The following is a 16,508-nucleotide window of genomic DNA, read 5'->3' on the forward strand; positions in this document are numbered from 1 at the left end:
CAGGCAGTTTCTAGACCACCTGAGAGACAGACTGCAGGAATGGGGCCCGGCCCACGGCGTGGGGGAAATATTCCTAAAGTTTGGAAGCCAGTTGAACATATATACCAATTTCTTCAACAATTACCCGGTTGTTCTGAAAACTATGGAGAAGGTAATGATTGAGTTACCACCCAGGCACGTATGAGACCTTCTGAGCTCGAGAGGAAGTTTTGTGTGCGATCCAAAGGACTAGGATTAATAGGGAAGACTTCCTCCCTACTCTTAGCTTCCAGTTTGCTGTGAACTCTTTGGGGATGGCGACTCTGACTTATTTAATTTCGTATCACTAGGGACTAGCATAGTGCTTGATACATAAGGCCCCAGGAACTGATTGTTGGGCTGAATTAATCATACACGTTTCCAAGTTTTCATCTGTCCCAGATACCCTGTGGTTCGCTTACAGAAAACCGTCGAACAATTAGGTAGAAACAAAACTGAGAGCCCTGATTCTACTCTGCCAACACGTGTGGTCCTGCGTGGCCTTGACAAGCTCAACTCTCTTATGGAGAAAAGGAATCGATAACCCACGTTGCTTGGAATAGGGACACTCAATTTGAAAAATCTCATTGTGAAATAAGGCATTTCTTTGCCTTCCATCCCTTGGAGAGTTCATTATACACAATTCTTCCCACTGCGACCGACGCCATATGTAGTCTGGGCAGGAACATTCAGCTCCTTCTGCGTCACTCGCTGCTCTTGTTGGGGTCTCTTCTGACGGCCGGGAGATCTTTCTTTCCGCCCTCTTCAATTTGTGTGAAAAGCGCAGTAGAAGACGGCACCTTGACCTCTGCCATTGTCGGCTGCGTCCACTCCGGCTGTGTCCGCCCATCTGCACTGAGGCCGAGGGGAAGGCTTGGGGGCTGGGAGGCCTCTGGACGATCCCTGACCTCAGACGTCTCCCTTTGTAGCATTCTTCTCGCCCCACTTAGGGAGTTCAAACACTGCTAGACAAGTGAATGATGGCAAGGTTGCGTGAATAAGGCGATTTCATAGGACCAACCATAGGACAGAAATGGGAGCAGAGTGTCACATATTGTCACTAGCACGGGGTGTGCATATAAGCAAGTACTCAGTGAACGTTAGCTCTTAACATTACAACAGTGAATATTTGCCTTCTGGAAATTAGCATTACTGGTGTCTTTTAGGCACGTGTGTGCTGAGAAAAATGAGGTAACTTCCGGAGGGCTCTACTAAGATGAACGAATGCATTTGAAAACATATTTGGCACAGTGGAGCCTCTTTCTAAATGCTCCTGTGGAAAACGTAGTCAACAGCAGTATTATAGGTGAATAATTTCTTACTGTGGGGATAACACTTGCTGCCTGACAAGCACTTTATGGAGAGGATTCTTCCTCTCCTCACCACGAGAGTTAGGTACAGTATCCACGGGAAAATGGAGGCTCAGAGAAGTGAAATAACTTGACAGGGTCACATAGAATTAGGTAGAATTAAATTAAATCTTTAATTTTAATCCAGGCCTACCTGGCTGCAAAGCCATTTTGTCTATACTGACTCAGTTCACTGAATACCTTTAGTGCAGAGAAACGATACCAGCATTCCGAGCTTTCCTGAAGAGGCATGATAAGACCGTTGCTACCAAAATGCTGAGGTGAGTTCTGAGGGAAAGCACGGTGGGGGTGCCCTAAGCACAGGGCACACTTTGACCTTCCAAAAGTGACCGGCGTTCCATTTTCTATGCCTCCTACAGCCTCCCGGAGCTGCTCTTACACCCATCCAGAAGATTTGAAGAATATATTAATCTTCTGTACGCTCTGAGGCTTCATACTCCTGCAGAACATGTTGACCGTGGGGACTTGACCGCTGCGATTGACCAAGTCAAAAACTATAAACGTTATATAGATCAGGTTGGTTGCTGGTAAGAGTTGGTGTCCTTGAAAAATGTTACAATGCTTTGCGGTACTGACTCAAAGATCCTGAAATAGCTTATCCTGTCGTGGGGTTCTTTACTTCAAAGTCTTTTATCCCTTTCATGTGAAATCATCGGGTTCAGGGATTTGGAGCACTAAGGGCATCTATTCTAAGCCAAGCAACATGAGACACAATGTTTTCAGACATCTGCGTAAGCGCAATAGAACTTTTATTAATATGGAAGTTTGAAGACTCGGATATTTAGATTGATCTTTCTAGATAACTAAGAGGAAAAAAAAGCAAAATTCTTTGTTTCTGAAGGTACTTCTTACCGTGTTAATTAAATTTTCTGACTCAGTAAGTATCGCAATCATAATCATTCTCGGGGGTGCCTGGGTGGCTCTGTTGGTTAAGCATCTGACTTCGGCTCAGGTCGTGATCTCACAGTTCATGAGTTCAAGTCTCACTTCGGGCTCTGGGCGGACAGCTGGGAGCCTGGAGCCTGCTTCGGATTCTGTGTCTCCTTCTCTCTCTGCCCCTCCCCCACTTGTGCTCTGTCTCTCAAAAATAAATAAATGTTAAAAAAAATTTTTAAATCATAATCATTCTCTGAAAGAATTTGGCATCGTGGAAGACAATTCTATCGTTCTTGAAAATACTGTTGTGATGGGCGTACTGCATGGGCAGCCAGGCTGAATGTAACCTGATAACATATTATGCCCTGAAGATACTTTCTGAATACAGTGCTGTCACTTGTGTCTTTGTTTTAAAACACTGGGGATACGATGGGGCGCCTGGCTGACTCAGTCAGTTGAGTGACCCACTGTTGATTTCAGCTCAGGTCACGATCCCAGGGTCACGGGATTGAGCCCCATGTCAGGCGCCGTGCCGAGCGTGGAGCCTGCTTAAGGTCCTCTTTCTGTCTCCCTTTGCCCCTCTACCCTGCTTGCATTCTCTCCCTCTCTCTCTCTCTCTCTCTCAAATAAAAATAAAAATAAATAAATAATTGGGGACACGAAACTGAGATTCTTATTACGAGTTATGAACATACTGAGCCCTCTATCAAGTGACATAAAATATTTTAAATCTAGTTTTTCTGTATAAAACTTTCATAATTTTAGTTGGCCTAAAATCACTTTGTTTACTAGATGAAACAAAACATCGGTATGAGAGATCAGCTGTCAGACATACAGAGAATCGTCAGGGGATGCCCGGTACGTATTCGGATGTGCTCACTACATCTCATGCTCAGGAATGTAACCTCCGGTCATCGGCAAAGGAGACATGCATTTTCCCATTCAGCTAACGTCTGTTGAGGGCCTGCTGTGTGCGATGTGCTGGCGAGCTCTCACATTTCACTTCCTTGCTAGCTGTAAGGGTGCATATGAGAAGAGGCACGAGTGAACTTGACCCCACCCCATAGTTTGTCTTCAGTCTTAGCTCTCTGATTGGTACTTCTGTAACATGACCTCCTTTGGGGAAAGGGGCCATGTCTTTTCTGATGTCATATCTCCCTGCACATAGAGCCTGGTGCAGGATTCTGCGCACTGAGGATATCTAAAAAATCTCAGGAGTCGTCTGTTAGCTGCTGCCTATATAGAATATCATCTGGTCCCACTCTACCTTCTCTCTTACTGCCTTGCCTACCACTTTATGATCAAAGAAATCTACTCATAGTTCTTCAATAATCTTAATCTTTCCTCACACATTTGTGCTTTGCTCATGCTTTGCCTTCTCTGAAATTGCCTTCCTTTCCCACTCCACTGGATAAACTCTTTATCCTTTAAAAGTCCAGTTCAGGGGCGCCTGGGTGACTCAGTCGGTAAGTGTCCGACTGCCGCTCAGGTCGTGGTCTCGCGGTTTGTGAGTTCAAGCCCTGCGTCGGGCTATGCTAACAGCTCAGAGCCTGAAGCCTGCTTCAGATTCTGTGTCTCCCTGTCTCTCTGCTCCTCCCCCACTCACACTCTGTCTCTCTCTCAAAAATAAATAAACGTTAAAAAAAAAAAATCCGGTTCAGGGGCACCTGGGTGGCTCAGTCAGTTAAGCATCAGACTCTTGGTTTTGGCTCAGGTCATGATCTTGTGGTTTGTGAGTTCAAGCCCCTCATCAGGCTCTGTGCTGACAGTGCAGAGCCTGCTTGGGATTCTCTCTCTCCTCTCTTTGCTCCTCCCCCGCTCGCTCTGTCTGTCTCTCAAAAATAAACTTAAAAAAAAAAAAATCAAGTTCAATCATCACCTTCCTTGTGAAGTTTCCCCAACATCTCCAGCTGTGAGTTCCCCCTTCTTGGGTTTTCCGCAGCACCTTGAACATCTCTCTCATGCTTTTTTGTAACCCTTAATTCATAAGACTGGGAGCTCCATCAGGTATGAGCTATGATTTACTTGTCTTCTAGTAGGAGTTCACCATATGAATTGTGTTGAATTAAAGTATCAATTGATGGGAAATTTTATTTATTTATTTATTTATTTATTTATTTATTTATTTACTTATTTAGGCCGAAGTAGGGAAACAAGATGGAGCTGTTTTGTTAGAATTTAGATCTGGACATTTTGGTAGGGAGAGTGAAGTTGACTGGATTACAAAAAGTCCCAAATCTTGGCACTCACAGAGTCTGAACTTTATCTCTGGATCGCTGTTCATAACAAGTGATCATCTCCATAGCTAGATCAGTACAAGGGCCTAATTTCTTAATTTGTAACAATCCATTCATTACCCTTTCTTGATAGATCCCTTCTTTCCTGCTTCCCACCCTCCTCTTCCTCCTCCTTCTTCTTTTAATACTAGGAAAGCATTTAAAGAATTTATAAATAAAACAGTAATTTCAGTAGTTTTAAAAATTAGACAATAGGGGCACCTGGGTGCCTCAGTCCAAAGAACATATGACTCTTGATCTCGGGGTCGTGAGTTCAAGCCCCATGTTGGGTGCAGAGATTACTTAAGACTTGAAAAAATAAATTAATTAAAAAAATTAAAAATTGAAAATTAGATAACACCCTCAAAATATAGTTTTCATGGTCAATTCTGTGGTCTTTCTAACGAAAGCCTGTTTTGTTAATAGTAAAAACCCTCACTTTTTCATAATTGAACTGAGTTCTACTCAACAGTGTGCAGGATATCAAATGGTTCTGCAGTAGTGGGACTTCTATTTTCTACAAATTTATGAATGTGTCTAATTTTGTTTTTTATTTCACAGACTCTGTCAGAGGAAAACAGATATCTGATTAGGGTCCAAGATGTAGCCCAGCTTCACTGCTGTGATGAGGCAGTAAGTTTCTCTTTAAGGTAAGCATTGAACTATCCTAAGGCTGTGACTGTGACTTGCTCATCTTGTATCTGGGACTGAGTACAATGTCTGACATAAGTTTACAACCAATCTTTGTGCTGTACTGAAAACTTCCACACACATTCCTCCGAGATGATGTAAGGTGCTTTACTCACTTACTCACATTCCAGGCAGCTACTGGATAGAATGGGAGAAAATACATGGTCTCTGCCAGAACCACAAACTGCATAGAAGCAGGAATTCTGAAGGTTGGTCACTTCCCTGCCGAAAGGAGATCCGAGTGGTGGGTATCCCACCAGTGATTTGCTCAACTATAAGAAAGAGAAGGCCAGTTAATTATCCTCAGGTAGTTATTGAGGTTAGTATTAAAAAGGTCTCACCAAGGAACCACCATTGTATTGAGGGCCCACTGTATCTGTTCTGCACCTCACAGTAGTGTAAAAACAGAAGATGGGAGGGTGCTAATTTCCATAAGCTAGCACCCCCTTTCCTCCTTTAGAACAAGGATGGGGGGGCCTCTGGGTGGCTCAGTCCGTTAAGTTCCCAACTCTTGATTTCGGCTCAGGTCACGATCTCGCAGTTCATGGGTTTGAGTCCTGCAGTGGGTTCCAGGCTAGCAGTGCAGAGCCTGCTTGGGCTTCTCTTTCTCTTCCTCTCTCTCTGCCCCCCCCCCCCCACTCTCCCTCTTTCTCTCAAAATAAATAAATAAAGACTTGAGGAAAAAAAAGAACAAGGATGGGCAAACTTTTTCAGTAAAGGGTCAGATAGTAAATATCCCGTGGCAACTACTAACTTCACCGTTGCAGCACAGAAGCAGCAACATAATGATCCAATACATAAATCGTACAGTCTTCATAGACAATACAGCACATAAATGAACCAGTGTGGCTGTGTGACAATAAAACTTTATTTATAAAACAAGTGGGGTCATAATTTACTGATGCTTGCTTTGGAAAATTATTTGCACAACTATATTCTTAGTATTAATGGCAAAGATGAGAAATCAACAAATAGCAACCAAACTGGAGAGACATCAACTCCCTTAATTTGTCCGATTTCAACAAAAGAAGTAAAAATGGATTTGCCTGTCATTTCAATGAATATTTCAGTGAATGTTTCCCAGAGGCATAGGTCAGTGTGTGTGGGGGAGGTGGGGGGTGGGAGGGGGGAGGTGATGGTTAGAAGAAACCCAATCCTCTCACCTCTATTCCTACCGGGAATGACTCTAAATGAAAATCAAATTACACAATTGTGTCACTTTTGTCATGGTCACAGTGTTTTTGTTTCATTTTGTTGATTTTGTTTGGTAACATTAGAAGTGAGCTGCAGTGATGGAAGGAAACTAGCTAGGAAACCAGCAATTTTGAACATATTGGTGTAGTGGGAGACATGCTAGGGATTATTCCAGTTTTTTATTATTAGAATTTATTTTACCTTCATGTACTCATGAAGGTAACACTCTCTCTTTATGTAAGTCTGAGTTTCTGACCTACATAATTTACCTTTTCTCTAAAGACCTTCTTTTAACGTTTCTTGCTAGGAAGGTCTACTGGCAATAAATTTCCTCAATTTTTGTTTGTCTGATAAACTTTCACTTTTGAAGGATAATTTTGCTGGCTACAGAATTCTGGGTTGCTGTTTTTTGTTTTTTGGTTTTTTTTTTCTTCTTTAAATGCTTATTCCACTGTACTCTCTTCTTGCTTGCATGGTTTCTGAAGAGACATCCAATGTCATCGTTGTTCCTCTTTGGTAAGGTGGTTTTTTTGTTTTGTTTTGTTCTCTGGGTTCTTTCAAGATTTTTTCTTTGTCTTTGATTTTCTGGAGTTTGAATGTAATATGCCTGTGTAGATTTTTTTGGTATTTACCCTGCGTGGTATTCTATAAGCTTCCTGGATCTGTGGCTTGGTGTCTGTCAATAATTTGGTAAAATTCACAGTCATCATCACTTCACATACTTCTTCTGTTCCTTTCTCTTTATTCTCCATCGTCTTTTCCCATTAGATATATGTACATCTTTTGTAACTGCCCCACATTTCTTGGAGAGTCTATTCCTTTTTCAGTCTTTTTTCTCTTTGCTTCTAAGTTTGGTAAGTTTCTATTGATGTACCTTCAGGCTCATTGATTCTTTCCTCAGCTATGTCCCATCTGCTAATGAGCCCATCAAAGGCATTATTCATTTCCATTTCAGTGTTTTCAATTTCTGCAATTTTATTTTGGAGGGTTTCCATTTTTTTGTTCATATTACCCATCTGTTCTTTTGTTGCATGTTGTCTACTCTTTTTTTCATTAGAGTCCTTACTTGATCATAAACATTTAAAATTTCTGTCTAATAATTCCAACATCATCCCTGCCATGTGAGTCTGGTTCTAAAACTTGCTTTATCAAACTGTTTTCTCTCCTCTTAGCAAGATTTGTAATTTTTTGTTGAAAGCTAGATATATTGGGTGAAAGGAAATGAGGTAAATAGGTCTTTGGTGTGAGGTGTTATGTTTATCTGGCTAGAGGTTAGCCTGTGCTTACTGTTTGTTGTAGCTGTGGTGTCAGAAGCTACAGTTAATTCTGGTGTTCTTGTTTTTGTCTCCCCTTTTGTCACTGAGTTTCCCTAGAGATCTCTTAAATAAGGTCTGAACCTTCTAGTTCTTTTTAGCTATAATCCCTGTCGTTATAAGGAGTCCTATGGATGTGGTAGTCAAATGGAAGGAAGAGGAGGAGAGGGGAGGGGAGGGGAGGGGAGGGGAAGAGTTCTATAGTCTTCCGATGAGGTCTTCGTTTTTTTTTTTAGTGAGCTGTGCCCCTAGGCTAGGACCTTCAGAAGTGCTTCTCAGTCTTGTTTTCTGTTTTGTTTTGTTTTGTTTTGTTTTGTTTCATTTTGGTGCCCCTCTACTGACACAGGAAACTGAGAAGGAGCTGGAGATACAAGTTTCCCTCCCCCATGTTGGTTCGATTCTGATAAAAATAGTTTCCCTTGAAGGCAGTCCTTTGTTAAGAAGAGAACTCTTTGGGCATGTTTCAAAAAAGTTACTTTTCCCTTCCCCATCTGGAAGAATGAAAAGATTTTTCTCTCAATTTTACAGTGAGAACCTGGTGGGACTCCTGGAAGTACAATTCCTGCAACTTTCAAATTCATGCAAGTGGGGACAGAATGTTCCCCTAAGGCTAGGCTTCCAGGAGTTCCTAATCTCTTAAACTAGTTCACACTGTCTCTAGCAGTTAGTCAATTATCTTTTAAATATTCTTTCCTGATGCTGCTCCCTCAGGGAGTTTCTGTTTCCAGTAAGCAGTGATTCCCTTATCAGTGTCTCCCCAGCTTTTGGGTAGCTGGTTTACCTTAAGACCTCAATTCTTTGATGGATCTAAGAAGAGTTGCTGATTCTGAGGTTTTTAGCTTCTTTTTTGTTGTGAGGGTGAAGTTAGGACTTCAAGCTTTTTGACATGTCCAACCAGAAACCAGATGTCTCAATGTTTAGAATTTAGGCTTGTCTTCAGTATTTGGACAACCGAGAGTACATTTTGAGGATAATGAGATGATACCAAATTATTTTATACTCTAATTATGAGGTACATGTATATTTAAATAGGCACTATCTCAGTGACTTGCCAAGCAACAAATGTACATATAATTTTACATCAACAGCTGAAATTAAATACAAGATAGTTTCATATTCCAGAAGATATTACAGAATATTTAGCCTGAAACTTTACTATCATTTTGGAAAGTCACATGAAACCCAGGAAATCCCATTCCTATGACTTCCATCAGGGATTTCTAATCAGAGGAAACTGCTAATATTTATACTGACTCACATGAGTATAAGCTTTTATAATTTACTATATTTTATTAATGCTATCTATCTATCATCTATCCACCATCAACCTATCTCTACACTCAACACAGGGCTTGAACTAATGACCTCAAGATCAAGAGTCGCACACTCCTCTGAGCCAGGCAGACACCCCTACAATTTATCATATACTTTAAATTTTCTCATTTGATATACTCATTACAATCACTTGGTGAAGCAAGTAGGACTGGGAACCATGTTATGGGTGGGAATCTGGATTTAACTTGTTTGAGGCTTCAGAATAAGTGCTGGTCTGAAACTCAAAACCAGGTCTCAGTGCTCCTACTGATTAGACCAGCAGGTGGAAAGATGAATTAACCTTCCTCATAATAAACTCACCACCTGAGCAGCAGGTATGAAACAACGAATAAACAAGAGCTGTGACACAGAAAAAATAAGTAAATATTTGCACCGTAAGTGAAAAAATTTCCTCAGGGGGTAGAGATGAAATCATAGAGTCATTTTCGAGTTAGGAAATTTGGGGTTATTATTTGTACCTCTGTGGATATCGCCCACAGAGTTTTGGGATATGTTAAGCTTTTATAATACATTATGGAATTTGGAACTTTTATAATATAGTTTTTTCCAGAAACGCCAATTTTCATTTATGTGACTTTAAGCCTGCTGGTTTTTAAATAGACTTTTTTTTTTTTTCTTTCCTTCCCTCTTTCCTACCTTGATGCAAAGGTGCCCAAAGGTGGAGCCTTCTAGGACTGGTGAATAGTGGCATGGCTTTGAATCACTAAATGGAGCCATCCACTTCTCAGACCAAGTCCTCTTGGGACTTGGAAAAACCCTATTACACTGCCAATATAGATTGTAAACTTTCCTTTTAGCCTTACCCCAAAAGACCTACAGTCATTTACCAGGGCCACTGTGTTTTGGGGACTTCCCAGGGATACGGGACTCTGAACTGATTCTTATTCTGGAAACTCAAAAAGCCACACAACCCTCAAGTCAGAGTGTGGATGTATGGGAGCGACAGTTTTGGCTCAGTTCAGCTCACAGAACCGATGGTTCAGTTGTCTGTTCGTGCCCGAGGTTGTATTCTGAAAATTCCTTTGAAGGTTTTATGTATTTATAGTAGTTGGGTAGTTGGTAGTTTTGGCCATCTAATACAATAAACAACAAAACACTTCTAGGATGATGTTAGGAATTTAAACTAGAACAGAGCTGTTACATTTTTGCTGAGTCATTTGACCTACTTCTGAGTAAGAAAAGAAATTCTATCCAAGTTTAAAGGAAAAACCCTACCCCTTAGGCTTGGTTCTTTTCAGTATGAGCAGAAGTGGCTTTCTGAAACCCTACTGGGATCCATAGTTTCCACTTTAGCCGCTATTATGTCAATATCAAAGATGAAATTATTTACTTTTATATATGTAGAGGAATTGTTACGTTTAAAAAAAAAAGTTCTGGTGTTTCTTGTCTGTGGATGAAAACTGCTGATCTTGAGGGGCTTAATTTAGTAAATGGCTTTGAAAACCTTCTTTCTAGATAGAACTCAGGTATATAGAGAGTAAAAGTTTGGTTTGCGAGTATAATTCATTCCAGAAACATGCTTGTAATCCAAAGAACTTATATCAAAGCGAATTTCAAGAACCCTGGGCTCAGTTGTGATTGTGTGACGTTTGGCATCACGTAGACATTATTTACCAAGTTAAAACTTATTAGAAATGTTTGCTCGTCTTGCGGAACATTCGCAGAACGTCACTCACAATCCAAGGTTTCACTGTATTTTTAAACAAAATTCTTATAAATCAGATTGAAATAACAGAAGCCTCTTTGTGCGTTTTCAAGCCTGTTTCCCTGTTCATGTCCTCTGATTACAAGTGGCCTCAACTACGAGTTAATGTGCCCGCCCCTTCCCTTCCCTTCCCTGGGCCACCTAACCACTCACCTGCTCCAAGTGGGTCACAAAACTGGAATTCTTTCATTTACCTCCACTTTCAATATTACCCCTTCCAAAGGTAAAAAGTGATCATTTACCAAAGCAGACACTCCTTTCAAAGCCACTTCTTTAAATCAAACTTGTATGCATGTTCCCTGATAACTGAGATAAAACAGAAAAATTTTATTATAGCTTTGAACATTTTTCTAAACTGGTTACGATAGGAAAAATAATTGTTATCAGCAATATGGTAAAATGAATGCCAAAAAAGGGCAAGAATATGGGTGTTCTTTACCTACTTAAAGTGGTCATTCACCACATGTAGACCATTAGATACAGACTTTATCTGTATAAATGTTATCTCCTGCCTTCCCTGCTTCTTCTCTCCCTCACCCCTATTGTCAGAATACCCTATCAACTTGACCTAGAATATTGTTTCTGGCAAGCACCCCAACTCCTTCCAGCCTAAATCATAATCGCATAGAAATGGGAAGGGAATGTGTGAAAAAGAAAAAGCTGGCTTACGGTTGGGTGACCACAGCTCTTCTATTTACCCACACATCTAACACAACCTGTATTTCCTAATACTCTCCAAAAAACTGAATCTGAAGCATCGTACTCCTTAAAAAATGTCTAACTCCCGGAACCAGTCCTTTGCCTAGCTTGACATGGTTGTAACCAATAAATCATTTAAATGCTTCACTGTTCAAAATGTGGTCTGCACATCAGCATCATCTATTAGATGAGCTGAAAACCGATTAGATTTTAGAAATGTAGAAATTCGCAGAGCTACTGTAGCTCTACACTAAAATTAGCATTTTAACAAAATTCTCCAGGTAATTTCGATGGACATTAAAGTTTGTACCACGAGGTGTGCCTGGTTGGCTCAGTTAGTTGAACGTCCAACTTCGGCTCAGGTCGTATCTCACGGTTCACGGGTTTGAGCTCCGTATGGAGCTTGCTGCTGTCCGCGCAGAGCCTGCTTTGGATCCTCTGTCCCCAACCCCCCCATCTGCCCCTCCCCCACCCTCTCTCAAAAATAAATAAAAATGTTAAAAAAAAAAAGTTTGTGCTATGTACAAGCCAGAACCATTGTAAAAAATGGATTCTAAATGGTAATTATAGCAGCTTTTAGGGACAGCAATCTGGAAGTTTTCGATAAAAATACATAAACCCTGTGACCAATCAATCCAACCCCCTAAAACGTATCTGATAGAAATAACAGCATGTAAGGGATTTGTTTACATGTAAAGATCGGTTTATTGGAACACCGCTCATAGTGACAACAAAGAACTAGTGAAAGGAAGGAGAGAGAAAGGGAAGGGAGGAAAAAGCCCCAGGCCTGTAAACAAAACCAATGTGCATCAAAAGGGCTACCCACACCATAAAGTATTAGTTGGCCATTAAAAAGGATAAATTAAAGCCATACCAGTTAACTTGAAGTGATTTCCATTGTGGACAAAAGCAGGAAAAAAGTGTGACTAATATTTCCATTTTTGTAAAACAATGGCAACGTATCTATAAATAGATGTGTATATTCCTGCATATGCGTGTGATTACCTGAGCGGGGAAGAAAATGAAGAAAGCCAGGTCCTAGCTTGGTGACTTGGATAAATTGAATGTAGGGAGGAGGGAGCCAAGCAAAAAGAAAAAGTGACCAAAAAAGTACACTTAAAAAAACCAAGGGTATGGACTGATGTCACCTTAGCATTTATGTAAAACTTGATGTGGATGTTCATAGACAATTTAAAAATTAGACAAAGATGGTTGAGATAAAAAATGAAGAGACTTCCTGTGAACATCAAGCCTGTAAAGTGACTCCCTTTCTTGGAGTAACTGAGGATTGCTCGTTTTTGGTTATCCTTCCGTAAAACCCTGAGCCGGCTTCACTTAGCCACTCCTGGTGTGTGGGGAGGGGGACGCCGGGGACACTGTGTTTGGGGGGAGGCGCGGCTCCCCTGGCTCTTCCCCAACCCGTTGCTTCTCTGCTGAGAAGTCCTACTAGAGCACACTGGCACCTACCAGACACAGAGACCCGGCTCCAGCAACACAACAGCAAAGAGGGTCAGAGACGGGGGTGGACGTCACGTATTGCCTGTTGATAAACCATCGCAGCGATCTCAGTGAAAATGAAGAGCCACTTAACCTTTCATACCGATGAAGTGTAGCATCTATTGATTTCCCTCCAATCAAAATTAGAGAAATTCGAATTTCCTACCTAGGAGTTCAATGCATTTGTCCCTGCTTTGTGCTTAAAACACCTTGTGCCACACTGGTTCTTGTGTTTTTCTCTACCCCAAACTGTTGTTACCCTTAAAGATGAAACCAAACAAAAACTTACTTTCCCGATTACCCAAATACTTCAAACATTAAAATACCAAACTTGACCGAAGTTTGAAAACACAGCTTTCGCACGATTCATGTCATAAAGGGGGAAGAGTTCAACGTCCATTTGCCCCGCACTGATTGACCACTTGGCCAATGAGTAAGTTCAGACCATTCCATCAAGGCACCTTGAGGCCCACCCACAGCCCTGGTCTGAGAGACAGGAGGGACTACACAGAACTTCAACCAGCCATTCCAAAGGTCTGCAGTGGGCAAAAGCCTTGACAACTGGCTTATCAATGCAAAGATGATGAATTGTGTAACAAAGCATGTACGTATGTATACGTAATCCTCCTTCACTTTTAACACAGGACCTATGAACACACCCGTGATCTCAGTCTTTTTCTCTTCAATGATGCACTACTCGTTTCGAGTCGGGGCACATCTCATACTCCGTTTGAAAGGACTTCAAAATCAACCTACCAGTTCATTGCGTCGGTGGCTCTTCATAGGTTACTTGTAGAGGATATTCCAGATTCCAAATGTATGTATTCTTTTTCTTCCAAGAGTTAAATACCTTCAGAAAACTGTATTATATAATGCTCATTAACTATGAAAATATAAAAGTGGGAAAAGGACTGGGATTTTAATTTGCAAGTTTGCTGATAATTATCCAAATGTTTTTTAGGTTTCATTAATGTAAACTTTCATCTATTAGAAATAGCAAAAGAAAGGAATGCTTGCATTTTCAGATGTGCACCCTACATATTAGGAAAACAATTTCAAAAATCACAAAGGGAGGCATGAACGAACATCATCTTGAGTTCTTTGAAGCAATTGACAGGAGAGCTGGAGCCCTCATAACCACTACTGGCTACTTCTTGTAAATGCTACAATTTTAGATTATTATCCATCACTTTTCCATTTTACTGGGACTCTACACTGCCTATACTTGCTACTATTTTAGATTTCTATCTACATTCCCATTCCACTAGGACTAAGTGATTATTACAGATCTGTGCACCTTTTATTCCTTAAATTCATATTCAAGTTGAAAGTTCTTCTGTAATTAACAGATTTGCCAAGGATGTTTAGTAACAAACATTTCATTCATTAATAACCTCAATAGAACTATCGTCTGTTACAAAAAGAAATCCTACTTAAAAACACTACTGTGCCTATTTTTAGTTATTATCCTGCACTCTACTTCCCAAGCTTAAAAGGATCTTTCTCTTTCCTCAATTTCTATTAGGCCAATCTGGCCAATATTTTTCACTGCATGTCAAGGCAGGACGTAAGGATAAAGCTGGAACCAAGATCTTAAGAGAAGGAACTCAATTAAAAGGGATGCTTCCCATTAGTGTTAGCCCCATTTAAAATTTTTTTTTTTCAACTTTTTTTTAAATTTATTTTTGGGACAGAGAGAGAGCATGAACGGGGGAGGGGCAGAGAGAGAGGGAGACGCAGAATCGGAAGCAGGCTCCAGGCTCTGAGCCATCAGCCCAGAGCCCGACGCGGGGCTCGAACTCACGGACCGCGAGATCATGACCTGGCCGAAGTCGGACGCTTAACTGACTGCGCCACCCAGGCGCCCCAGTGTTAGCCCCATTTTAAATCTGAGCCTGAAAAAAGATGAACACCAAAGGTGAAAATAAATATTTCCACCTAGAAGACAAACTCAGATAACCTGAGTTAAGCTGTCTATAATCACCGGGAATGGTTAAGGAGGGTAGGATGTCTGCTTTCACCTCCCCTTAGTAAGCTCTTCCCTGTGTCAAGACATCATCCTATAACCTGCCAGGCGGTTGGCACTCAAGTACGTAACTGGCTTAATTCTGACACCGGCCTTCATACCGGCGTGGTGCAGGCCTAGGTCTCACATCTCTACCTGCACCAGCTCTTAGTGCAGACCTTACTGATTCCAGTTCTTCTGGAGTGGCCGAGACAAAAAATTAAGGAACATTACATCATCTACCATTTAGTCTTTAAAACTAACTGCTAATTACAAATGAACAATTACAAAGACAAAAGTTATTTTAGATATCTAAATTATTCAGTATTTTTAGGAACTTATATTCTAAACTGGATTTGTATTTGTTGGAATCCCTTTTTAGTTTTCAAAAAATTCTCAAAGTGATTTGGTCAATTCTTGAATTTTAAAACATTTTGATTGTGACCTGCCAACATTAATTAGTATACCTCAAATATTTTTACAGATATCAGGAATGCATTTATTGTTCAAGGTCCAAAACGTGAATGGGTTTGTGCTACAGAGGCTGGGGACGACAAATTCCTATGGTTGTCAGCACTCCAACATGCCATCAAAAGCAGTTTGGACAAGTGAGAAAACATTCTGGGTGCTAATTCTCCCTGGCAAACACAATGTATTTTCTATTCCAGAAGATCCAGCAGGAAGCAGAATGACGATTTGTCACGGATGATAGGAGAACGAACTAGGATGATCCCTAGGGACTTTAGTCCCTCCTAACTTTTAAGCTTTATCATCCATGTTCAACTATGTGAAATGTACAGTAACAATTTGAGTCCAAAATTTTGAAGCACTTCTTTTGGTAGTTATTTTCATAGACAATATTATTTTGATTAATTTGAAAGTTTTAATTTTGTGATCTAATGAAAAACAAAATTGGAATAAAAAGCCTTTTTTAAATGATCAGTTTAGAGAAATATTTTGTTGGTGACTTATCATATCTTTATAAATTTTCATGATATAATTGATTTAGAAATGTGTATAAGTAATATAAATAACTTAAAAACTTGTCGTCTATATCCTTAATATGAATGTAGTCCTCCGGAGAGCATTAAAAACAAACCACTACAAAGCACTAAAAAGTTTTCTGTGACTCTTAAGTGTTTTTTGGTTGCAAACTTCAAAATTTTTTCTTTCTTTCTTTCTTTGGCTTCAAAATTAAAATTTTAGACCTACCAAGTAAGTTTTAAAAAGTTAAATTAGACATTGTTAAATTAGAAGGCTGGTGGGAAAAAAAAAAACCATTTAAGAAACAAAAATAAAGGAAGTAAGACAATTCTGTTTTAAGACAAACAGCAAAATAGGTGTTGAGTAGTTTTCTGTGTCTTTAAAAGGCCTTCATTCAATTATTTAACAAACTGAAGCCATAACCTGTTAGCTACCTGGAAACTTTTGCTGATGTATGCAGTAATAATATTTTTCACTTAAAGTAGATATTAATATTGGAAGCTTTCAGTTGTCACTTTCCTGTTTCATATTCTCCTTTAAGATAAT

At 40.2% G+C, this 16,508-nt stretch overlaps 1 protein-coding gene across 11 annotated transcripts in view; it reads left to right on the forward strand.

Annotated features, from left to right (window-relative positions):
- Positions 1-15,917, forward strand: part of ECT2L (epithelial cell transforming 2 like) — a 68,726-nt gene extending 52,809 nt beyond the window's left edge. For 8 of the 11 annotated variants that reach the window (XM_019831302.3, XM_045058113.1, XM_045058115.1 and 5 more), the window contains 7 exons: positions 4-151; positions 1,575-1,648; positions 1,748-1,904; positions 3,057-3,122; positions 5,102-5,190; positions 13,618-13,790; positions 15,463-15,917. In XM_019831302.3, the coding sequence (XP_019686861.3) occupies positions 4-151; positions 1,575-1,648; positions 1,748-1,904; positions 3,057-3,122; positions 5,102-5,190; positions 13,618-13,790; positions 15,463-15,590 (835 nt within the window). In that variant the 3' untranslated portion in view covers positions 15,591-15,917. Of the gene's footprint in view, positions 1-3; positions 152-1,574; positions 1,649-1,747; positions 1,905-3,056; positions 3,123-5,101; positions 5,191-5,361; positions 5,708-13,617; positions 13,791-15,462 lie in introns of those variants that run through there. The other 3 variants (XM_045058119.1, XM_045058112.1, XM_045058117.1) reach the window with 3 other exon arrangements.
- The last annotated feature ends 591 nt before the right edge of the window (positions 15,918-16,508 follow it).

This window comes from Felis catus, chromosome B2, assembly GCF_018350175.1.
Source record: "Felis catus isolate Fca126 chromosome B2, F.catus_Fca126_mat1.0, whole genome shotgun sequence".
Classification (NCBI taxonomy): domain Eukaryota; kingdom Metazoa; phylum Chordata; class Mammalia; order Carnivora; family Felidae; genus Felis; species Felis catus.